This window comes from Agelaius phoeniceus, chromosome 4 (genome assembly GCF_051311805.1).
Source record: "Agelaius phoeniceus isolate bAgePho1 chromosome 4, bAgePho1.hap1, whole genome shotgun sequence".
NCBI lineage: Eukaryota > Metazoa > Chordata > Aves > Passeriformes > Icteridae > Agelaius > Agelaius phoeniceus.
This window is the reverse complement of record NC_135268.1, coordinates 73,241,083-73,266,006: the sequence shown is the minus strand read 5'-3', so window position 1 is coordinate 73,266,006 and position 24,924 is coordinate 73,241,083. Positions and strand designations below refer to the sequence as shown.

General features: G+C 61.3%; 1 protein-coding gene across 1 annotated transcript in view; it reads right to left on the bottom strand.

Annotated features, from left to right (window-relative positions):
- Window positions 1–1,882: 1,882 nt before the first annotated feature.
- Window positions 1,883–24,924, bottom strand: part of LOC129120274 (transcription factor COE4-like) — a 23,890-nt gene continuing 848 nt past the window's right edge. Inside the window, 15 exon segments of the mRNA XM_054632748.2 lie at window positions 1,883–2,198; window positions 3,541–3,735; window positions 4,223–4,402; window positions 5,592–5,733; window positions 6,546–6,611; window positions 7,222–7,310; window positions 8,526–8,652; window positions 8,744–8,877; window positions 10,533–10,650; window positions 16,181–16,262; window positions 21,641–21,709; window positions 22,283–22,356; window positions 22,555–22,610; window positions 22,702–22,765; window positions 23,076–23,232. Of these exon segments, the coding sequence (XP_054488723.2) occupies window positions 2,128–2,198; window positions 3,541–3,735; window positions 4,223–4,402; window positions 5,592–5,733; window positions 6,546–6,611; window positions 7,222–7,310; window positions 8,526–8,652; window positions 8,744–8,877; window positions 10,533–10,650; window positions 16,181–16,262; window positions 21,641–21,709; window positions 22,283–22,356; window positions 22,555–22,610; window positions 22,702–22,765; window positions 23,076–23,232 (1,624 nt within the window). The 3' untranslated portion in view covers window positions 1,883–2,127.

Sequence of the window (24,924 nt, the reverse complement as noted above, 5' to 3'; positions counted from 1 at the left end):
ATCCATCATCCATCCATCCATCATCCATCCATCCATCCATCCATCCATCCATCCATCCATCATCCATCCTCCATCCATCCATCCATCATCCATCCATCCATCCATCCATCATCCATCCATCATCCATCCATCCATCCATCCATCCATCCATCCATCCATCCATCCATCCATCATCCATCCTCCATCCATCCATCCATCATCTATCCATCCATCCATCCATCATCCATCCATCATCCATCCATCCATCCATCCATCATCCATCCATCCATCATCCATCCATCCATCCATCCATCATCCATCCATCATCCATCATCCATCCATCCATCCATCATCCATCCATCATCCATCATCCATCCATCCATCATCCATCATCCATCCATCATCCATCATCCATCCATCATCCATCCATCCATCCATCCATCATCCATCCATCCATCCATCCATCATCCATCCATCATCCATCATCCATCCATCCATCCATCATCCATCCATCATCCATCATCCATCCATCATCCATCCATCCATCATCCATCCATCATCCATCATCCATCCATCCATCCATCCATCCATCATCCATCCATCCATCCATCCATCATCCATCCATCATCCATCCATCATCCATCATCCATCCATCATCCATCCATCATCCATCCATCATCCATCCATCATCCATCATCCATCCATCCATCATCCATCATCCATCCATCCATCATCCATCCATCCATCCATCATCCATCCATCCATCCATCCATCATCCATCCATCATCCATCCATCATCCATCCATCATCCATCATCCATCCATCCATCATCCATCCATCCATCCATCCATCATCCATCCATCCATCCATCCATCCATCATCCATCCATCCATCCATCCATCATCCATCCATCATCCATCCATCCATCCATCCATCCATCTATCATCCATCCTTCCATCTCTAGATCACCTCCCCAGCATCCATCTTCTCCTGGATCATCCCTCTAATCCTCAATATCCACACTATTTGAGGGCATCCATCCCACTTTGGATCATCCCTCCCATCTGGATCATCCATCCTTTTCCAGAGCTTCCATCCTACCTTGGAGCTTTCATCCCTCCTAGAACATCCCTCCCATCCTGGAGTATCCATCCCACCTTGGATTATCCATCCCACCTTGGATTATCCATCCCACCTTGGATCATCCTTCCTTTTCCAGAGCTTTCATCCCATCCTGGATCATCCATTCCTCCTGAATCATTCACCCCACCTTGGAGCATCCATCTCATCCCAGAGCATCCATCCCACCTGGATCATCCAACCCATCCTGAAGCTTCCATCCAATGTGGATCATCCATCCTACCTTGGATCATCCATCCTTTTCCAGAGCTTCCATCCCACATTGGAACATCCATCCCACCTGGATCATCCATCTTACCTTGGATCATCCATCCCAACCTGGAGCATCCATCCTTTTCCAGAGCTTCCATCCCACCTCAAAACATCCATCCCAACCTGGAGCATGCATCCCAACCTGGAGCATCCACCTCATCCCAGAGCTTCTATCCCAGCTGGATTGTCCACCCTAACTTGGAGCATCCATCCCACCTTGGATCATCCATCCTTTTCCAGAGCTTCCATCCCACCTCAAAACATCCATCCCACCTTGGATGATCCATCTCATCCCAGAGCATCCATCCCATGGGGATCATCCATCCCACCTTGGACCATCCATCCTTTTCCAGAGCTTCCATCCCACCTCGGATCATCCATCCCACCTTGGGCCATCCATCCCACTTTGGAACATCCATCTCATCCCAGAGCTTCCATCCTTTTCTGGATCATCCCTCCCATCCTGGGCCACCCCTCCCGCCGCCTCCGCCCCTCTCCCTCCTCCACCCCATTCCCGGCTCTCTCCGCCTCTTCCCGAGGCCAAACCCAGGAATTTTGGCTCATTCCAGGATTTCCCCAAGTCCCCCCTCAGCCGGGCCAAGCTGGGGCCACCCGGGGTGGGGACATTGGGGACCGGGTCCCCTCATCCCGCTGGGCCTGGCGGCTCCACCCAGCTCCGAGGGGAGGGGGCAGGGATGTCCCCAGTCCTTGTCCCGGTGGGATGGGGGGTCTGGAGCCCCTCCGGAGACGCCGTCCTTAGGAATAGGCCAATCCCTGGAGCGGCCGCGCCGGAGCGTGGAATTTGTCCGAGTCCTCGAAAGCTGGGTCTGGGCAGGGTGAAGACAGCGTCAGCCAGGGGACATTGGGGACACTGGGGACACTGGGGATACTGGGGACCCAAGTGGCACAGGGCAGGGACATCAGGCAGGGAGTGTGGTGACACTGGGGACTCTCTGTGGGGCAGGGGGACTCGGGGTGGGTGTTGGGGACACTGGGGACATTGGGGACACTGGGGGACAGGGACACCGGTGGCATGGGACAACCCCAGGTATGGGCATCACAAGGGCAGGGACATCAGGCAGGGAGTGCAGTGACATCGGGGACCCTCCGTCGGGCAGGGGAACTTGGGGTGGGTGTTGGGGACACTGGGGGCCTTGGGGACACTGGGGACGCAGCGGGACAGGCCCCAGGGGTGGCACAGGGCAGCCCCAGCCATGCACAGGCACAGGACACAGCAGTGTGGTGACACCAGGGACCCTCCATGGGGCTGGGGACAGATGTCAGGGACCCTGGGGACACTGGTGGACAGGGACAGGGGTGGCACAGAGCAGAGCCCTGACCAGAGACCCAGAAAGGTGCAAGGGACACGGTGACACCAGAGACCCTCCACCCAACCACCAGGGTGTCAGGGACCTCGGGGACACTCAGGACACTGGGGACAGAGAGGGACAAGGGTGGCACAGAGCAGTCCCAACCATGCCCAGGTACAGGACACAGCAGTGTGGTGACACTGGGGACCCTCCATGGGGCTGGGGCCACCTGGGGACAGATGACAGGGACCTTGGGGACGCTGGGGACAGAGAGGGACAAGAGGCAAATAGCAGAGCCCTGACCAGAGACCCAGAAAGGTGCAAGGGACATGGTGACACCAGGGACCCTCCATGGGGCTGGGGACAGATATCAGGGACGTTGGGGACACTGGGGACAGATGTCAGGGACGTTGGGGACAGAGAGGGACAAGGGTGGCACAGAGCAGCCCCAACCATGCCCAGACACAGGACACAGCAGTGTGGTGACACCGGGGACCCTCCATGGGGCTGGGGCCACCCAAGGACAGATGTCAGGGACTTTGGGGACACTGGGGACAGAGAGAGACACAGGTGGCACAGGGCAGCCCCATCCATGCCCAGGTACAGGATGTCAGGAGCTTGGTGACACCAGGGACCCTCCATGGCATTGGGGCCACTGGGGACAGATGTCAGGGACCCTGGGGACATGGGGGACAGAGAGGGACACAGGTGGCACAGAGCAGCCCCAGCCATGCCCAGGCACAGGACATCAGCAGTGTGGTGACACCGGGGACCCTCCACGGGGCTGGGGCCACCCGGGGCTGGGTGTCAGGGACCGTGGTGGCCTTGGTGGCCCTGGTGGCCTTGGGGACAGGCTGACCTTGCAGGGCGCTGGCGCAGGCGGGCGGGGGGGACCCCGGCGGGCGCAGCACGGGGGCGAAGGCGCTCTTCTGCTTCACGGCCGAGATCATCGTCACCGGGGAGAAGGAGAAGCCACCCGGAGAGGAGGTGGCAGTGCCCGCGCCCGAGGTGACAGCGACGGACGAGGCGCCCAGCGGGGGACTGGCGGGCAGGACTGAGAGGGGACGGGGGTGAGACAGGGACAGCGATGGGGACAGGAGAGGGACGGGGACAGGGACAGGACAGGGATGGGGATGGGAACAGGGGTGGGGATGGGGACAGGACAGGAGAGGGATGGGGACAGGGACAGGGATGGGGACAGGGAGAGAGGCAGAGTCAAGGACAGGGCCAGGATGGGGACAAGGATGGGGACAGGGACAGGACAGGGATGGGGACAAGGACAGGGCTGTCCCACCTCAGCTGGCCATGTCCCCGCTCCCTCCCACCCTCAGTGGTGGCTTTGGGGCCACTCCAGTGTTGTCACACGGCTTTGGGGACCCCACAGGGCTGGCCCATGACTCTGGGGACCCCACAATGACTTTTGGGACCCCTTGCGAGGGGCCATGACTTCAGGAACGCCCCCAGGGCTGTCACACGGCTTTGGGGACCCCCAGGAACCCGCGTCCCCTCCCTCCAGGGGTGTCCCCAGGCGTGTCACTCACTGGCGTAGGGGGAGGTGGCAGTGGAGCCGTTCAGGAAGCTCGGAGGGGACCCGGGCACCCCCAGGCCGGCCATGGTGGCCCCGCCGAAGCCCCCGGTGGCCCCGGCGAAGCCGGGCTGGGGGGCCGAGCCCGGGGGGCCGAACCCCCGCGCCGGGGGCGTCCCGGGGCTGCGCGAGAACCCTGCGGGGACAGCGACACGGTGGCACCTCCGGGAGAGGGGACAGAGACACTCCGGAGCGCCCCCACCCTGCCCCGGGGACACCGTGCGGTTTGGTCACAGCCCTGCGGGGACAGCGACACGGTGGCACCCGCCGGGGAGGGGACACAGCTCCCCGAGGCCACCGAGCACCTTATGGGGAGCCCCGAGGGGACAGCCAGGGGTGGCACCTCCTGGCGAGGGGACAAAAGCCCTCTCGCCACCCCGAGGCCATGGAACACCTTGGACAGAGCCCCGAGGGGACAGCGACACGGTGGCACCTCCTGGCGAGGGGACAAAAACTTTCCTGCCATCCCGAGGCCACCCCGAGGCCATGGAACACCTTGGACAGAGCCCCGAGGGGACAGGGATAGGTGGCACCTCATGGAGAGGGGACAAAAGCCCTCCTGCCACCCCGAGACTACCCCAAGGTCACCTCGCACCTTGGACAGGGCCCAGAGGGGATAGGGACAGGTGGTACCGCCTGCACGGGGGACACAACACCCGGAGGCCACCGCACACCTTATGGGGAGCTCTGAGGGGACAGCAACAGGTGGCACCACCCGCGGAGGTGACAAAAACCTTCCCGCCACCCCGAGGCCACCCACACCTTGGTCACAGCCCTGCACAGGGGACAGCAACACGGTGGCACCGCCTGCACGGGGGACACAAACCCCCCGAGGCCACCGTGCACCTTGGACAGAGCTCTGAGGGGACAGGGACGGGTGGCACCAGCCATGGAGGTGACAAAAACCTTCCTGCCACCCTGAGGCCACCCCAAGGCCATCGAACACCTTGGTCAGACTCCTGAGGGGACAGCGACAGGTGGCACCAGGTGGGGAAGGGACAAAAGCCTTCCTGCCAGCCCGAGGCCACCCCGAGGCCATCGAACACCTTGGTCAGACTCCTGGGGGGATAGGGATAGGTGGCACCTCATGGAGAGGGGACAAAAACCTTCCCGCCACCCTGAGGTGACCTCGAGGCTATCGCACACTTTATGGGGAGCCCTGAGGGGACAGTGACACGGTGGCACCAGCCAGGGAGGTGACAAAAACCTTCCTGCCACCCCGAGGCCACCTCACACCTTGGTCACGGCACTGAGGGGACAGGGACAGGTGGCACCACCCGGGGAGGGGACAAAGGCCCTCCCGCCAGCCCGAGGTCACCGCGCACCTTGTTCGGAGCCCTGCGGGGAGTCGCCCATGGCGAGGCCGAGCTGTCCCCCGCCGAAGGAGGGGACAGTGACATGCGCGGGGGCCCTGGGGACACTGTAGAGCGCCTCGGCCACGTCGGCCGCCCGCTTCAGCAGCACGTCCTGGGGACACGGCAGCGGTGTCACCGAGGGAGGGTGGCACTGCTTGGTGGCACCTCTGGGTGGCACCCCACAGTGTCACCCCTCGATGTCACCCTGCAGTGGCACACCTCAGTGTCACCTCACGGTGTCACCCCACAGAGTAACTCCTTGGTGTCACCCCACAGTGTCACCCTCCAGCACAGCATCACCCTAAAGTGTCACCTCTCACTGTCACCCCTCGATGGTGCCCCCGCAGTGTCACCTCTCAGTGTCACCCCACAGTGCCGCCCCTTGATGTCACCCTGCAGAGCCACCCTCCAGCATGGTGTCACCCCTTGCTGTCAACCCTAGGTGTCACCCCACAGTGCCACCCCACAGTGCCACCCCACAGTGTCACCTCTTGGTGCCACCCCACAGTGCCACCCCACAGTGCCACCCCACAGTGCCACCCCACAGTGCCACCCCACCACCCACAGAGCCCGGGGTGACCCTGGCATGGGCCGGGGGTGGCTGGGACTGTCCCAGCTGGTGTCACCTCCCAGGGCTGGGGAGGGGACCGGGACCCTCCAGGTGTGGCAGGAGGGGACTTGAGGGGGGTCCCAGGGTGGGGACTCCCAGGGGTGTCCCCAAGGGGTTCCCAGGGGACACTGGGGGAGTCCCAGGGGTTGTCCCCAGGACGGGGGGTCCCAGGTGGGTTCCAAGGGTGTCCCAGGGGTGTCCCCAGGGGGTTCCCAGGGAACACTGGGGGGGTCCCAGGGGTTGTCCCCAGGACGGGGGGTCCCAGGTGGGTTCCAAGGGTGTCCCAGGGGTGTCCCCAAGGGGTCCCCACACACCTGGTTGCTGTGGGGGACCCCATAAAGCGCCTCCACCAGGTCGGCCGCGCGCTTTAGCAGCACCTCCTGGGGACAGCAAGGGGACAGCGAGGGGACAGGGAGGGGACAGGGAGGTCAGGGGGTGCTGCACCCCCAGTCCACACCCTGTGGTCCCCCTGTGTCCCCATTTCGTGTCCCCAATGACCCCCCCCACTGTGTCCCCCGTTCTGTGCCTCCAGTGACCACCCCCTTGTCCCCCCCACCATGGTCACCCCATGTCCCCATTCTGTGTCCCCAATGCCCCTCCTGTGTCCCCCCTGGTCACCACCCCTGACCCCCTCCCCTTCCATGTCCCCAATGACCCCTCCTGTGTCCCCATTCTGTGTCCCCAATGACCCCGCCATGTCCCCATTCTCTGTCCCCAACCCTCCCGTCCCTCCCTGCCCCAAGCCCTGCCACACCCAGGGGACACAACAACTGTCACCCCAACAACTGTCACCCTTCCCTGCCCTTGGGAACCCCCGTGTCCCTGGGGTGTCCCTCCTGTCCCCCATGGGTGTCACTGTCACTGTCCCCCGGGGGTGTCGCTGTCACTGTCCCCCGGGGTGTGACTGTCACTGTCCCCTGGGGGTGTGACTGTCACTGTCCCCCGGGGATGTCACTGTCACTGTCCCCCGGGGGTGTCGCTGTCCCCTACCTTGGGCAGGCGCTCGGGGTCCCCGGGGTGCCGCGGGATCACCTTCTGCAGCCGCTGGAACCCGTAATCGATGGTGGGCTCGTTCAGGGCTGGGGACAGGGGACACCGCCCTCACTGTCACAATGTCCCCCAGGGGCTAGGACATTGTCCCAGGGTCCATGGCACTGTCCCAGGTGTCTGTGTCACTGTCACAGGGGCTCTGTCCCCTTCCCGGGGTCTGCGTTCCTTTCCTGGCATTTGTGTCCCCATCCCACGAGTGCATGTCACAGTCCCAGGTGTCCCTGTCCCAATTCCAGGTGTCCCCAGCCCAGGACTTTCCATCCCAATCCCAGTGGTCTCCATCCCATTCAAAGTGGTCTCTATCCCATTCCCAGGTGTCTCTAGCCCAACCCCAAGACTCTCTATCCCATTCTCAGGTGTCCCCACCCCAAACCCAATTCCCAGATGTCCCCATCCCATCACCAATGTCCCCACCCCGTTCCCAGGTGTCCCCAATCCCGATGTCCCCACCCCATTCCCAATGTCCCCATCTCAACCCTGGGTGTTTCCATCCCATTCCCAGGTGTCCCCACCCCAGTCTCGATGTCCCCACCCCAACCCCAATGTCCCCATCCCAGTCCCAGGTGTCTCTATCCCAATCCCAGATGGCCTCTTGGGATTGGGTCTCTATCCCATTCCTGGGTGTCCCTATCTCAATCCCAGGTCCCCCATCCCAATCCCGATGTCCCCAGTCCCAATGTCCCCACCCTAGTCCCAATGTCCCCATCCCAGTCCCGATGTCCCCATCCCAACCCCAACGTCCCCAGCCCAGTCCTGATGTCCCAGTCCTAATGTCCCCAGTCCCAGTGTCTCCAGTCCAGCCCTGATGTCCCCAGTCCCAATGTCCCCACCCCAACCCCAATGTCCCCAACCCCAATGTCCCCATCCCAGTCCCAGGTGTCTCTATCCCAATCCCAGTTGCCCTCCTGGGATTGGGTCTCTATCCCATTCCTGGGTGTCCCTGTCTCAATCCCACATCCCCCCATCCCAGTCCCAATGTCCCCAGTCCCAGTGTCTCCAGTCCAGCCCTGATGTCCCCAGTCCCAATGTCCCCATCCCAACCCCAATGTCCCCACCCCAACCCCGACGTCCCAGTCCCAATGTCCCCTCCTCACCCAACCCCAATGTCCCCAGCCCCAATGTCCCTGTCCCTGCTGTAGACGAAGCATCCCGGGGCGCCCTTGCAGAAGCACTTGGCCTTGTAGGACAATGTCACCTCCCCACACCCCCAGTGTCCCCATGTCCCTGTCCCCGCTGTCCCTCACCGGTGTAGACGAAGCGTCCCGGGGCGCCCTTGCAGAAGTGCTTGGCCTTGTAGGACAATGTCACCTCCACGACCCCCGGGATGTGCCGGGGGGGCGTCTGCACGCGGATGGCGTGGGGGGTGATGAGCTGCGGGGTGGGGGGGACACACGGCCTCAGCGGTGTCCCCAGGGTGTCCCCAGGGTGTCCCCAAGGTGTCCCCGCGCCACCCCGGCCGTACCTCGCTCCACACCAGCACGGTGCCGAAGAGCACCTGGAGGCCATCAAAGAAGTTGTCCCCGATGACGATGACGGTGGCACCGCCCGTGGTCCAGCCCTCGCTGGGGCTGATGGCCTTGATGCAGGGGGTGGCTGCTGGAGGGGACAGTGACAGCCGTGGGGGGACAAGGACAGAGATGGGGGTGGGGGACAGGGACAGCGATGGTGGGGACAGAGGGATGGAGGGGACAGGGACAGCGATGAGGTGGAGGGGACAGGGACAGAGGGATGGAGGGGACAGTGACAGAGGGACAGAGACTGAGATGGGGTGGAGGGGACAGGGACAGCAATGGGGTGGAAAGGACAAGGACAGAGGGATGGAGGGGGACAGGGACAGAGGGACAGGGACAGAGGGACAGGGACAGACGGGTGGAGGGGACAGGGACAGAGATGGTGGGGACAGAGGGGCGAGGGGGACAGGGACAGCGATGGTGGGGACAGAGGGGGTGGCAGAACTGGGACAGTGACTGCGAGAACAGAGGGGTGGAGGGGGACAGGGAAGAGGGGACAGGCATGGGGACATGGACTGGGAGAGGCATGGGACATGGACATGGAATGGGGACAGACGTGGGGACAGGGACACATGGACATGGATGGGGACAGGCACGGGGACACAGGGATAGGGACAGTGGGGTGGGGGCAGGGAAGAGGGGACAGGAATGGGGACATGGACTGGGACAGGCATGGGGACACAGGGACGGGTATGGGGACATGGAATGGGGACACAGATATGGATGGGGACATGGGCGTGGATTGTGACAGACGTGGGGACAGGCATGGGGACACAGGGGCAGGTACGGGGACATGGACATGCACAGACATGGGGACATGGACATGGATGGGGACATGAGGGCATGGAGTGGGACAGACACGGACATGGATTGGGACAGATATGGGGACACAGGGACGTGGCCATGGCTGGGGACACAGGGACGTGGCCATAGCTGGGGACACATAAATGGCCACAGGGATACGACTGGGGACAGACATAAGGACACAGATGGTGACAATCACAGGTGGCCACATGGACGTGGCTGGGGACACGCACGTGTGACCACGGTGACACAGGTGGGGACAGAGGCACCCACGGACACCCAGCATGGACGGGCACAGACACTTGGGGACAGCAGGGTGGGGACAGCAGGGTGGGGACAGCTATCACCCCAAGGGGTGCCAGGCCACGCTGGCAGGGTCCCAAAACTTGTCCCCAAGATGTCCCCAAGGTGGCCACGGTGACACAGGTGGGGACAGACACCCATGGATGGGCCCACCAGACATTGGGGACAGCAGGTGGGGACACAGGGTGGGGACACTGGGGACACCCGGGGCGTGCCAGGTCACGCTGGCAGGGTCCCAAACATGTCCCCAAGATGTCCCCAAGGTGGCCACAGTGACACAGATGGGGAGGAACCCATGGACACCCAACCATAAGCGAGCACAAACATTGGGGACAGCAGGTGGGGACAGCAGGGTGGGGACACAGGGATCACCCAGGGGGTGCCAGGCCACACTGGCAGGGTCCCATGGCATGTCCCCAAGATGTCCCCAAGGTGGCCACAGTGACACAGGTGGGGACAAACAGAGACACCCATGGACAGGCCCACCAGACATGGGGGACAGCAGGGTGGGGACACAGGGTGGGGACACAGGGTGGGGACAGCAGGGATCACCCAGATGTGCCAGGCCACGCTGGCAGGGTCCCAACACCTGTCCCCGAGATGTCCCCACGATGTCCCCAGGTGTCCCCTGACCTTCGGAGGGGTCGAGGCGCCGGGCGCGCCGGCCGTGCTTGGAGTTGTTGTGGACGAACATGTTGTCAGACACGGCCAGGACGTGGCCGTCCACGTGCACCGTGGTGGACACCACCACCTGCGGGGACAGGGGACACGCTCACCCCGTGGTGGCCCGGCTGGGGACACCACAGGGCGACTGGGTGCCGTGTCCCTGTAGTGTCCCAGGGGTGTCCCCTCCCCTGTCACAGCACAGGGACGCTGTGTGTGGTGTCCCCATGACGTCCCCATCCCTGTCACACCACAGGGATTCCATGTGTGCTGTCCCCATGGTGTCCCCATCCCTGTCACAAAGCAGGGACGCTGTGTGTGGTGTCCCCACGATGTCCCCTATGGTGTCCCCACCCCTGTCACAGCCCTGTCAAACCACAGGGACAATGTCTGCACTGAGTGTGGTGTCCCCACAATGTCCCCATCGTGTCCCCTCCCCTGTCACAGCCCTGTCACACTGCGGGGACGCTGTGTGTGGCGTCCCCATGGTGTCCCCATCCCTGTCACAGCCCTGTCACACCACAGTGGGCTCCGGCTGTGGTGTCCCCATGGTGTCCCCACGGTGTCACAGCGGTGGCCCGAGGGTGGCCCCTCCATCCTGGGGTCCCCAGCCCCCCCAGGGACCCCCCCAGGCTGCCGAGCTCCTTCCCCAGGACACTCAGGGAACACCCAGGGGACCCCAAACCCCCCCAGGGGTCCCCAAACCCCTTTTAGGGTCACCCCAAGTCCCCAAATCCCTTTTAGGGCCACCCTGACTCCCCCAAACCCCCCTAAGGCCCCCTCAGGACCCCTCCAGGAGACCCCAAACCGCTTTTAGGGTCACCCCCTAAGGCACCTCCCCAAATCCCTTTTAGGGTCACCCCAAGACCTCCAAGTTCCCCTCAGGGAAACCCAAACCCCTTTTAGGGTCACCCCCAGTCCCCCAAATTCCCCCAAGTGACCCCAAACCCCCTTGAAGCCCCCTCAGGACCCCTCCAGCAGACCCCAGACCCCTTTAAGGGCCACCCCCAACTTCCCAAATTCCCCCCAGGTCTTCCCTGCCCCAGCCCCTCCAGGACACCCCAAATCCCTTTTAGGGTCACCCCCACACCCGCAAATTCCCCCCAGGGAAACCCCAACCACTTTTAGGGCCACCCCCTAAGGGACCCCCCAAATCCCTTGTAGGGTCACCCCCAGTCCCACAGATTCCCCCCAGAGGATCCCAAACCCCTTTTAGGGTCACTCCCAATCGCCCAAATTCCCCCCAGGGAAATCCAAACCCTTTTTAGGGCTGCCCCCTAAGGGACCCCCCCCAGGCCCTTTTCAGGGTCATCCCCACTCCCCCAAATTCCCCCCAGAGGAACCCAAACCCCTTTTAGGGCCACCTCCTAAGGGACCTCCCCAAAGCCCTTTTAGGGTCACCCCAAGACCTCCAAGCTCCCCCAGGGAAACCCAAACCCTTTTTAAGGCCGCCCCTTAAGGGACCCCCCAGGCCCTTTTAGGGTCACCCTCACTCCCCCAAAGTCCCCCCAGAGGACCCCAAACCCCTTCTAGGGCCACCCTGACTCCCCCAAATCCCCCCAAACCCCCCTGAGGCCCCCTCAGGACCCCTCCAGGAGACCCCAAACCCCTTTTAGGGCCACCCCTTCAGGGACCCCCCCAAACCCCTTTTAGGGTCGCCTCCAAGTTCCCCTCAGGGAAACCCAAACCCCTTTTAGGGTCACCCCCACACCCCCAAATTCCCCCCAGGGAAATCCAAACCCTTTTTAGGGCCGCCCCCTAACGGGACCCGACCCCCCCCAGACCCATTTTAGGGTCACCCCCACTCCCCCAAATTCCCCCCAAGAGACCTCAAACCCCTCGACCCCTTTGAGAGACCCCAAATCCGCCGCCACCCTGCAAATCCCACCGCCGCCCTATAAAAAACCCCAAATCCGGCCTGAAAACCCCAAAAATCTCCGCTCTCCCCCCCCCCCCCCAACCTCCCCCCCCTCCCCGGTCGCAGCTGGGTCCTGGCCCCCCCCGAAGTTCATCAGGGCTCGCTAACGAGATGTTAATTATGACATTTCGGTGATTAACGACCCCATTTGCATCGCGGCACCGGCGGCGGGAGAGCGGCGGGAAAAGGGGGGGGGGGGGGGGGATCTGTGGGGTTTGTGGGATCAGGGGGGGACGGGAATAACGGGGGGGCCGGGGGGGTTCCCTTTTAGGGGATGGGGGAATGGGGGTGGCCCTAAGAGGGGTTTGGGGTCTGCTGGAGGGGGTCCTGAGGGGGCTTCGAGGGGGTTTGGGGTCTCTTGGGGGGGATTTGGGGGGATGGAGGTGACCCTAAAACGGGTTTGGGCAGGGGGGTCCCTGAAGGGGTGGCCCTAAAAGGGGTTTGGGTTTCCCGGGGGGGAAACTGGGGGAGTGGGGGTGGTCTTAAAATGGGTTTGGGGTCTGCTGGAGGGGTCCTGAGGGGGTTTTGAGGGGGTTTGGGGTCTCTTGTGGGGATTTGGGGGGCTGGGGGTGACCCCAAAAGGGGTTTGGGGTCCCCTGGGGGAATCTGTGGGACTGGGGGTGAACCCTAAAGGGGTTTGGGGTCCTCTGGAGGGGTCCTGAGGGGGCTTCAAGGGGGTTTGGGGTCTCTTGGGGGGGATTTGGGGGGCTGGGGGTGACCCTAAAACGGGTTTGGGCAGGGGGGGTCCCTGAGGGCGTGGCCCTAAAAGGGGTTTGGGGAGGTCCCTTATGGGGTGGCCCTAAAAGGGGTTTGGGTTTCCCGGGGGGGAATTTGGGGGAGTGGGGGTGGTCTTAAAATGGGTTTGGGGTCTGCTGGAAGGGTTCTGAGGGGGTTTTGAGGGGGTTTGGGGTCTCTTGCGGGGATTTGGGGGGCTGGGGGTGACCCCAAAAGGGGTTTGGGGTCCCCTGGGGGAATCTGTAGGACTGGGGGTGACCCTAAAGCGGGTTTGGGGTCTGCTGGAGGGGTCCTGAGGGGGTTTGGGGTCTCTTGCAGGGATTTGGGGGGGCTGGGGGTGACCCTAAAAGGGGTTTGGGGTCCTCTGGAGGGGTCCTGAGGGGGTTTCGAAGGGGTTTGGGATCTCCTGGGGGGATTTGGGGCGCTGGGGGTGACCCTAAAACGGGTTTGGGCAGGGGGGTCCCTGAGGGCGTGGCCCTAAAAGGGGTTTGGGGTCCGCTGGGGGGAATCTGTGGGACTGGGGGTGACCCTAAAGCGGGTTTGGGGTCTGCTGGAGGGGTTCTGAGGGGGTTTTGAGGGGGTTTGGGGTCTCTTGCGGGGGATTTGGCGGGGCTGGGGGTGACCCTAAAAGGGGCTTGGGTTTCCCTGGGGGGAACTTGGAGGTCTTGGGGTGACCCTAAAAGGGATCTGGGGTCTCTTGGGAGGAATTTGGGGGAGTGGGGGTGACCCTAAAAAGGGCCTGGAAGAGGGGTCCCTTAGGGGGTGGCCCTAAAAAGGGTTTGGATTTCCCTGGGGGGAATTTGGGCGATTGGGAGTGACCCTAAAAGGGGTTTGGGGTCTGCTGGATGGGGTCCCGAGGGGGTTTCCAGGGGGTTTGGGGTCTCTTGGGGGGGATTTGGGGGAGTGAGGGTGACCCTAAAGGGGTTTGGGGGGAATCCCAGGGAAACCCTAAAGGGCTTTTCCCCGTTCAGGGGGAATCGAGTCCCCAGTTCCCCTCGGCCCCTTTGGGGAATCCTTTTGGGGTCGCCCGCACCTCGCTCCACCTTTTAGGGGTTGAAATTTGGGGGTGTTTGTATAGGGTGGTGGTAGATGATTTTTAGGGTGGTGGCGGATTTGGGATTTTTCAAAGGGGTCGAGGCAAACTGGGGACTTGATTCCCCTTGGACCCTATGGGAAATCTTTTTTGGGGTCACCTGAACCCCTTTTTGGGGTGTCCTCCACCCTATCTGTGGTGTCCCCAAGCGTCACCTCGAATTGTCACCCTTTATAGGGCGGCAGTGGATTTTTTTAGGGTGGTGGCAGCGGATTTGGGATTTTCAAGGGGTTTGAGTGGAATTGGAGACTTGATTCCCCTCAACCCCTTTAGGAAATCCTTTTGGGGTCAGATGAACCCCTTTTAGGGTCAAAATTTGGGGTTTTTTATAGGGTGGCGGTGGATTTTTTAGGGTGGCGGTAAATTTGGGATTTTCAAAGGGGTCAAGAGCAATCGAGTCCCCAAACCCCCTTGGACCCTTTGGGAAATCCTTTTGGGGTCGCCTGAACCCCTTTTTGGGATCTCCTCCATGATGTCCCCAAATGTCACCTGGAAGCTTCACCTTCTATAGAGCAGTGGCAGATTTGGGATTTCCTAAAGGGGTCAAGGCAAAGTGGGGACCCAATTCCCCTTGAACCCTTTGGGAAATCTTTTTGGGGTCACCTGAAACGCTTTTTGGGATCTCCTCCACCCTCTTGGTGATGTCCCCAAGTGTGACCTTTTATAGGGTGGCGATGGAATTTTTAGGGTGGCGGTAAATTTGGGATTTTCAAAGGGGTTGATGGGAACTGGGGGCTCGATTCCCCTCGACCCCTTTGGGAAATCTTTTTTGGGGTCACCTGCACCCCCTTTTGGGATCTCCTCCATGATGTCCCCAAGTGTCACCTGGAAGTGTCACCTTTTAGAGGGCGGCGGCAGATTTGGGATTTTCAAAGGCATCAATTGCAACTGGAGACCCAATTCCCCTTGGACCCTTTGGGAAATCTTTTTGGGGTCACCTGAACCCTTTTTGGGGTGTCCTCCACCCTATCTGTGGTGTCCCCAAGCGTCACCTCGAATTGTCACCCTTTATAGGGCAGCAGTGGATTTTTTAGGGTGGTGGCAGCGGATTTGGGATTTTCAAGGGGTTTGAGTGGAATTGGAGACTTGATTCCCCTCAACCACTTTGGGAAATCCTTTTGGGGTCACCCGCACCCCTTTTTGGGGTCAAAATTTGGGGTTTTTTATAGGGCGGCGATGGATTTTTTAGGGTGGCGGTAAATTTGGGACTTTCAAAGGGGTTGATGGGAACTGGAGACCCAATTCCCCTCGACCCCTTTGGGAAATCTTTTTTGGGGTCACCTGCACCCCCTTTTGGGATCTCCTCCATGATGTCCCCAAGTGTCACCTGGAAGTGTCACCTTTTATAGGGCGGCGGCAGATTTGGGATTTTCAAAGGGATCAATTGGAACTGGAGACCCAATTCCCCTCGGACCCTTTGGGAAATCTTTTTTGGGGTCACCTTAAACCCTTTTTGGGGTGTCGTCCACCCTATCTGTGGTGTCCCCAAGCGTCGCCTCGAATTGTCACCTTTTATAGGGCAGCAGTGGATTTTTTAGGGTGGTGGCAGCGGATTTGGGATTTTCAAGGGGTTTGAGTGGAATTGGAGACTTGATTCCCCTCAACCCCTTTGGGAAATCCTTTTGGGGTCACCCGCACCCCTTTTTGGGGTCAAAATTTGGGGTTTTTTATAGGGCGGCAGTGGATTTTTTAGGGTAGCGGTAAATTTGGGATTTTTCAAAGGGGTCGAGGGGAATTGGGGGCTCGATTCCCCCCGAACGGGGGGAATCGAGCCCCCAATTCCCCTCGACCCCTTTGGGGAATCCTTTCGGGGTCTCCTACACCCCTTTCTGGTGTCCCCTCCACCCTCTCGGTGATGTCCCCAAGTGTCACCTGGAAGCGCCGCATGTCCCGCGGGTTCCCGGCGTTCTTCAGGCAGTTCTGGTTGCACTTGAGGAAAAACTTGAGGAAAAACCTGAAATTTTTTTTTTTTTTGGAGGGGGGGGAAAAAAGAGGGGACAAACGTGTCCCTCATGGTGTCCCCAATCTCAGTGTCCCCATCCTGGTGTCCCCCATCCCAATGTCCCGTTCTGTCCTCGTTCTGCTGTCCCTTCCTGTCACCACCCCATCATTGTCCCCATCCCAGTGTCCCCATCTCCATCCTAGTGTCCCCATCCCGGTGTTCCCATCCCCATCCCAGTGTCCCCATTCTGTCCCCATCCCAATGTCCCATTGTGTCCCCATTCTGCTGTCCCTTCTTGTCACCAACCCATCATTGTCCCCATCCCAGTGTCCCCAATCTCAGTGTCCCCATGGTGTCCCCAATCTCAGTGTCCCCATCCCAATGTCCCGTTCTGTCCTCGTTCTGCTGTCCCTTCTTGTCACCAACCCATCATTGTCCCCATCCCAGTGTCCCCAATCTCAGTGTCCCCATGGTGTCCCCACTCCTGGTGTCCCCATCCCAGTGTTCCCATGCTGTCCCAGTTCCACTGTCCCTTCTTGTCACCACCTCATCATTGTCCCCATCCCAGTGTCCCCATTCTGTCCCCATCCCGTCCCCATCTCAGTGTCCCATTCTGTCCCTGTTCTGCTGTCCCTTCTTGTCATCACCCCATCATTGTCCCCATCCCCACTCTGGTGTCCCCATCCCAGTGTCCCCATCCTGTCCCCATCCCTGTCCAATTCTGTCCCCATCCCACTGTCCCCATGCCCATCCCAGTGTCCCCATGCCCATCCCAGTGTCCCCATCCCTGTCCTGCTCTGTCCCCATCCCATTGTCCCCATCCCACCCCAGCATCCCCATCCCTGTCCCCATCCCAGTGTCCCCATCCCATTGTCCCCATGCCCATCCAAGTGTCCCTCCCTGTCCCCATCCCATTGCCCCCATCCCATCCCAGTGTCCCCATCCCTGTCCCCATCCCAGTGTCCCCATGCCCATCCAAGAGTCCTTCCCTGTCCCCATCGCAGTGTCCCCATCCTGGTGTCCCTATCCTGTCCCCAGCCCAGCGTCCCCAACCCAGCGTCCCCATCCTGTCCCCCTTCCACTGTCCCCATCCCATCCCTATCCACTGTCCCCATCCAACAAAGTCACCCTGTCCCCATCCCACTGTCCCCATTCCCACTGTCCCCATTCCCACGTCCCATTCTGTCCCCATCCCATTGTGCCACCCTGTCCCAATCCCACTGTCCCATCCCACCCCAGTGTCCCCCTTGACATGGCACTGGTGACACCGTTGGGGACAACGGGGTGGAGGACACACAGGTTCCCATCCCAGAGTCCCTCCCTGTCCCCATCCCAGTGTCCCCATCCCATCCCAGAGTCCCTCCCTCTCCCCATCCCACTGGGGGTGACACCGGGGTCCATGGGAACACTGGGGACTCCTGGGCCCATCCTTGGGGTCACACAGGGTTTGGGGACATCTGGGGGACCCCAAGTGGGCTCAGCCCCGGGTCAGGCTGGGGGGACACGGAGGAGGATTCCAGGGAATGGGGATCCCACAAAAAGGGGGATCCTACAAAAAGGGGATTACATGGAAAGGGATCCCACAAAAAAGGGGACACATAAAAAGGGGGATCCCACAAAAAAAGGGGTCCCAGGGAATGGGGATCCCACAGAAAAGGGGGTCCCAGAAAAAGGGGATCCCACAAAAAGCAGGTCCCAAAAAAAGGGGATCCCACGGAAAAGGGGTCTCAGGCAGAGGGGATCCCAGGAAAAACGGGTCCCCGGGGGGAAAAGGATCCCAGGGACCCCACAAAAAGGGGATCCTGCAAAAAGGGGATCCCACAAAAAAAAAAAAAAGGTCATGGGGGAAAAGGATCCCACAAAAAAGGGGTTACATGGAAAGGGGGATCCCAGGGAACGGGGATCCCATAGAAAAGGGGTTTCCAGGGAAAGTTGTTCCTACAGAGAGGGGGTCCCAGGGAAAGAGATCCCACAAAAAAGGGGTCCCATGGATGAGGGGATCACAGGGAAAAGGGGATCCCACATATCAGGGGATCCCACAAAAAGGGATCTCATGGGGAGGGCATCCCATAAAAAGGAACTGCCATGGAGGGGAGGATCCCATGGAAAGGGGGTCCCAGGGAATGGGGATCCCATGGATGAGGGGATCCCACAAAAAAGGGCTTCCATAGAAAGGGGCATCCCACAAAAAGCAGATCCCATGAAATGGGGGTCCCACAGCGAGGGGCTCCCCATGGAAAAGGGGGATCCCAAAAAAAGGGAGATCCCAAAAAAGGGGGATCCCACAAAAAGGGATCTCATTTAGAGAATCCCATGGAAAAGAGGGATCTCAAAAAAAAAGGGGGATCCCACAGTGAGGGGGTCCCCGTGGAAAGGGGGATCCCACAAAAAGGAGATCCCACAAAAAGGGGATCTCATTTCTAGGACCCCATGGAAAAGGGGGACCCCACAAAAAGGGATCTCACACTGAGGGGGTCCCGATCCCACAGAAAGGGGGTCCCACCTGTTCCCCCCATTCCCCACATTCCCATAATCCCATTCCCGCCCCGCGGGTGGCCATCAGGGCGATGGAGAAGCTGGAAAACGCCGGGAAACACACCAAAAACGCCCCCAAAACGGCGGGAAAACGCCCCAAAAACGGCCCCGCCACTCCCGGCACAGCGCGGCCGCGGGGGAGCCCCAAATTCCCCAAAAAAACCCCACAAAATCCCCGCTAAACCCCCCAAATCCCAGCCCCAGGTAGGGGGGCTGGGGCTGAACCCCCGCGAGTTAAAAATACGGGGCCGGCGCATTAATTAGCATCGCTAATTACCATTGAATATGCAAATGCCCGGCGCCGCTGCCGAGCACCTTCTGCTCGCGGCGCATAAATTTGAATGCGCAATTAGCATAATCGTGGCTAATTAATGAGAAGCGTCAATTTTCGCAGCCGGGTAATTTGATTAACGCCGCGAGAGGGGCACTTAGCGCGCTCTCAAACCAGCGGGGCTGGCCCGGGGGGGGACACGGGGACACGGGGGACAGGGGGGGCTGGGGACACGGCTGGGGACGCGGCTGGCCCTGCGTGACCCCCCCGGAAGGGACGGGGGACACCCCGAAAGGGACGGGGACAGGGGACAGCCCGAAAGGGATGGGGATGGGAAGAGGGGACACCCCAAAAGTGATGGGGATGGGGACATGGGGATGCCCCAAAAGTGATGGGGATGGGGACAGGGGACACCCCGAAAGGGATGGGGACAGGGGACTGGGGACACCCCAAAAGTCCTGGGGCGGATTGGGGACACCTCAAAAGGGATGGGGATGGGGATTGGGGACACCCCAAAAGTGATGGGGATGAGGACAGGGGACATCCTAAAACTGATGGGGATGAGGACAAGGGACACCCCGAAAGGGACAGGGATGGGGACAGGAGATTGGGGACACCCCAAAAGTCCTGGGGCGAGCTGGGGACACCCCAAAAGGGATGGGGCTGGGGACTGGGGACACCCTAAAACTGATGGGGATGACGACAGGGGACACCCCAAAAGTGATGGGGATGGGGACATGGGACACCCCAAAAGTGATGGGGATGGGGGACACCCCAAAAGTGATGCGGATGAGGACAGGGGACGCCCCGAAAGTGACAGGGGCAGGGGGGCAGGGGACACCCCAAAAGGGATGGGGACCAGGGATGCCCTGAAAGGGATGGGGGTGGGGAGAGGGGATTTGGGACACCCCAAAAGTGATGGGGATGGGGACATCCCAGAAGTGTTGTGAATGGGGATAGGGGACACCCCAAAAGTGACAGGGAGGGGGGCAGGTGGACACCCCAATAAGTGATAGGGATGGGGGGGGACAGGTTGGGACATGCCTGGAACTGCATGACCCCCGAAAGGGATGGGAATGGGGACACCCCATAAGTGACTGGAATGGGGAGACAGGACACCCCAAAAGTGACGGGGATGGGGACACCCAAAAAGTGCTGGGGCAGGTTGGGACATCCCAAAAGTGACGGGGACAGGGGATGCCCCAAAAGTGATCGGGATGGGGACAGGGGATTGGGGACACCCCCAAAAGTGACGGGGATGGGGACAGGGGACACCCCAAAAAGGGGTGGGAATGGGGACATGGGACGCCCTGAAGGTGATGGGGACACCCCATAAGTGTTGTGAATGGGGAGAGGGAGCACCCCAAAAGTGGACAGGGATGGGGGGGACGGGTTGGGGACATGCCTGGAACTGCATGACCCCCCAAAAGGGATGGGGATAGGGACAGGGACACCCCAAAAGTCCTGGGGCGGGTTGGGGGGCACCCCCGAAAGTGATGGGGATGGGGGCACCCCAAAAGTGAGTGGAATAGGGTGGGGACAAGAAGTGACGGGAATGGGGACAGGGGACACTCCAAAAGGGACAAGGGACACCCCGAAAGGGATGGGGATGGGGACACCCCGAAAGTGATGGGGATGGGGACAGGGGATTGGGGACACCCCAAAAGTGACAGGGACAGGGGATTGGGGACACCCCGAAAGTGATGGGGATGGGGAGAGGGGACACCCTAAAAGTGCTGGGGTGGGTTGGGGACACTCCTGCAAGTGGGTGACCCCCCAAAAGTGCTGGGGATGGAGACACCCCAAAAGTTCCTGAGGTGGGTTGGGGACACCCCAAAAGTCTTGTGACTGGGGACACCCCAAAAATGCTGGGGATGGGGGGGGGACAGGTTGGGGACACACCTGGCACTGGGTGACTCCCTAAAAGTTCTGGGTGGCTCCCAAAAGTCCTGGGAATGGGGACAGGGGACACCCCAAAAGTCCTGGGGAGGGTTGGGGGACACGCCTGGCACTGGGGGACCCCCCAGAAGTCCTGAGGCTGAGGGGGGCACGCAGGGACATTTGGGACATTTGGGACATTTGGGACACGGCCACCAACCATTGGGGTGTCACCTCCCAAGGGGACACCAGCCCCAGGGGGGGGTCCTGTGACCCCAAAAGCGCCATCGTGGGGACAGCCCCAGGACACCTGCGTGACAGGGGACACGGGGACAATGGCAGTGACAAGGGGACAACAAGTGACAACCCCGGGCTTGGCTCGGTGGCACCAGGGAGGTGACACCAGGACAGGCAGGAAAGACCCCGGTGGGGACAGGGACAGAGGGACCACAGGGACACGGCCACACTGGGATGTCCCCAACGCGCCGGTGCCACCTCCATTATTGATGTGACATCTGTCACGCCCTGGGGACACCCGGAGTGCCCTCTGCTGTCCCTCAGCTCATCAGCATCCTGTCCCCAAGCTTGGGGACACTGCCGGTGGCTGCCACCCCCTACAGGCCACCATGAGGTCCCCCGATGTCCCCAGTGTCCCCCGATGTCCCCAGTGTCCCCAGTGTCCCTGATGTCCCCAATGTCCCCACACCTGTCGATGATGACGGGGTCCGAGGGGGTCTCGTTGCGGTTCCCGCAGCTCTTCTTGTCACAGCAGCGGCTGGACAGGGGACAGCAGGTGACATCAGGGGACAGCAGGTGGCATCAGGGGACAGCAGGTGACATCAGGGGACAGCAGGTGACATCAGGGGACAGCGAGAGCTGAGGGACCCCCCAAACCCCGGGGGGGACACGCCAGGTCCCCGTGTCCCACCCTGGGACTGCCCCGTCACTCAGGGGTGGGGACAGAGGGGACAGCAGGGAGGGGACACAGCGGAGGGGACACTCAGGGGTGGCACTTTGCCACCCCTTTATGGGGCTGGGGACAGATTTGGGGGTCCCGGGGACTCTGTGTCACCCCTGGGTGGCTCTGAGGGGTTGGGGACCCGTTCCTGTCACTTTTGGGTGGCTCTGAAGGGGTTGGGGACCCACCCCGAGACTCCGTGTCCCCCCCAGGTGACACGGCAGGGCCACCCGCAGTCCCCAAGCACGAGGGGACGCCGGGGATGGCCTATCCCCTGTCGCGGGATCAATTAGCGGCGCTGCCTCGGCTCGTTAATGAGCCCAGGCTCGGTGACCACGAGCTGGCACCGAAGGGACCTTGGGGACACGCCTGTCACCCCCCGGCTGTCACCTGCACATGATCTCATGCGTCAGCAGCACCCGGCACATCTCGGGGTTCTTGTCCTGCCCCTCGTAAATGATGGCCTGGAGGGGACACCGAGGGGACAGCCGCGACACCGGGGTGGCACCGGGGAGGCGCTCCCGAGCCCCGTCACCTGCGCCACCTCCCCGCCCCCGGCCAGGTGTGGCCGCGGCGACATCCAGATGTCCCCGGCGGGTGGGGCCGGGGGGGATTTTTGGGGGGGGATTTTTTTGGGGGGGATTTTTGGGGGGTCTCGGTACCTGCTTGGACATGGAGTCAATGAGGCGCACGTACAAATCCTGCTCGGTGCGGAGCCCTGCGGGGACACCGGAGGGGTCACCCCGCTTGTCGCCTCCCCTTGGGGACACCCCAAAGGCCGCACGGAACCCCCAAAGCCCCTGGCGCACCGTTGCTGTAGAGCAGCTGCAGCCGGTAGTGGATCCCGTTGTTGGTTTTCTCCCCGTTCTGCTCCTTGAGGGGTTTGGGGGACAAAATCCATGGCCAGGGGTCAGCTGGTCACTCCATGTCCCCTCCTGGTCACTCCATGTCCCCTCCTGGTCACTCCATGTCCCTCCCACACCATTTTGGGGTCGCTCGTGCCACGATTTGGGGTCGCGCTCCGGCCTCACCGCGACTGCGAGCGGGGACGGCCCCGCGGGAGGTTTTGGGGCGGTTTTGGGGTTTTGGGTTTTTTTTTGGTGGGTTTTTTTTTGGTGCTTTTTTTTGGGGGTGGTTTCAAGGTTTTGGGCGGTTTTGGGGTTGTTTTTTTGGGGTTTCTCACCCGCTCTTTCTCCACGAAGTCGATGAAGCAGGTGCGCTCCACCTCCACGGGCTGGCCCTGGCGGTCGTACATGGCCAGCACGAAGTGGAAGAAGTTGGACTTGCGCAGGTTGGCCGGGGGCTGCTTCTCGAAGTGAGCGCGGGCCAGCGACACCCCGCTGCGACAGAGCCACGGTGTGGGGACAGCCGCGACAGCAACATGACCACAGCCCCGGCAGCGGGAACCCCAAAACCCCGGGAACCCCAAACCCCGGGAACCCCCAAAACCCGGGAATCCCAAAACCCCGGGAACCTCAAAACCCGGAATCCCAAACCCCAAGAATCCCAAACCCCGGGAACCCCAAAACCCCGCGAACCCTAAAACCCTGAGAACACCAAACCCCGGGAACCCCAAAAGCCCGAGAACCCCAAAACCCCGGGAACCCCAAACCCCGGAAACCCCCAAAACCCGGGAATCCCAAACCCCGGGAACCCCAAAACCCCGAGAACCCCAAAAGCCCGAGAACCCCAAACCCCGGGAACCCCAGTCCTGGGGATCCCCAGCACCGGAGAACCCCCAAAACCCCCAAAACCCGAGAACCCCAAAACCCCGAGAACCCCCCCAAACCCCGAGAACCCCAAAACCCTGAGAACACCAAACCCCGGGAACCCCAAAACCCCGAGAACCCCAAAAGCCTGAGAACCCCAAAACCCGGGAACCCCAAAAGCCCGAGAACCCCAAAACCCCGGGAACTCCAAAACCCGAGAACCCCAAACCCCGAGAACCCCAAAACCCCGAGAACCTCAGTCCTGGCGATCCTCATCCCTAGGAACCTCAATCCTGGGGTTCCCCAGCACCCGAAATCCCCAAAACCCCCAAAACACGAGAACCCCAAACCCGCGAACCCCAAACTCCCAGAACACCCCAAACCCCGGGAACCCCAAACACCAAGAACCCCCAAACCCCGGGAACCCCATCCTGGGGATCCCCATCCCCAAGAACCCCAATCCTGGGGACTCCCAACACGGGGACCCCCAGCACCCCATTCCCAGGAACCCCAAAACCCCCTCCATGGGACACCAGAACCCCCAAAACCCCCTCTTGGGGACCCCAGCACCGGGAACCCCCAAAACCCCATCCCGGGGACCCCCAGCACCGGGAACCCCCAAAACCCCATTCCAGGGATCCTCATTGCCAAGAACCCAAATCCTGGGGACCCCCAACACTCTGGCATGGGGACCCCCAGCACCCCATTCCCAGGAACCCCAAAACCTCCTCCATGGGACACCAGAACCCCCAAAACCCCCTCTTGGGGACCCTCAGCACCGGGAACCCCCAAAAACCCCACCCTGGGGATCCTCATTGCTGAGAACCCAAATCCTGGGGACCTCCAGTACCAGGACCCCCCAAAACTTCTTCCATGGGACACCAGCACCCCAGCACCCCATCCTGGGGACCCCCCTAAACCCCATCCCGGAGACCCCCCAAAATCTCCTCCATGGGACACCAGTGCCCCATCCTGGGATCCCCATCACCCCAATATTGGGACACCCAAAAACAGCACCGGGACCCCCAGACCGTCCTGCATGGGACCCCCCTCCGGCACCCCTTCCCAGAACCCCAAAATCCCAAAATTCCCAAATCCCAAAACCCCAAAATCCAGTCCTTGGGACCCCCGGCACCCTGGCCTAGGACCCCCAAAACCTACAGCACCCTGTCCCCAGGGCCACCAGGACCCCGTCCCCAGGGCCACCAGCCTGTCCCCAAGGCCCAGGATCCTGTCCCCAGGGCCACCAGGATCCTGTCCCCAAGGCCACCAGCCTGTCCCCAAGGCCACCAGGACCCTGTCCCCAAGACCCCCAGGACCCTG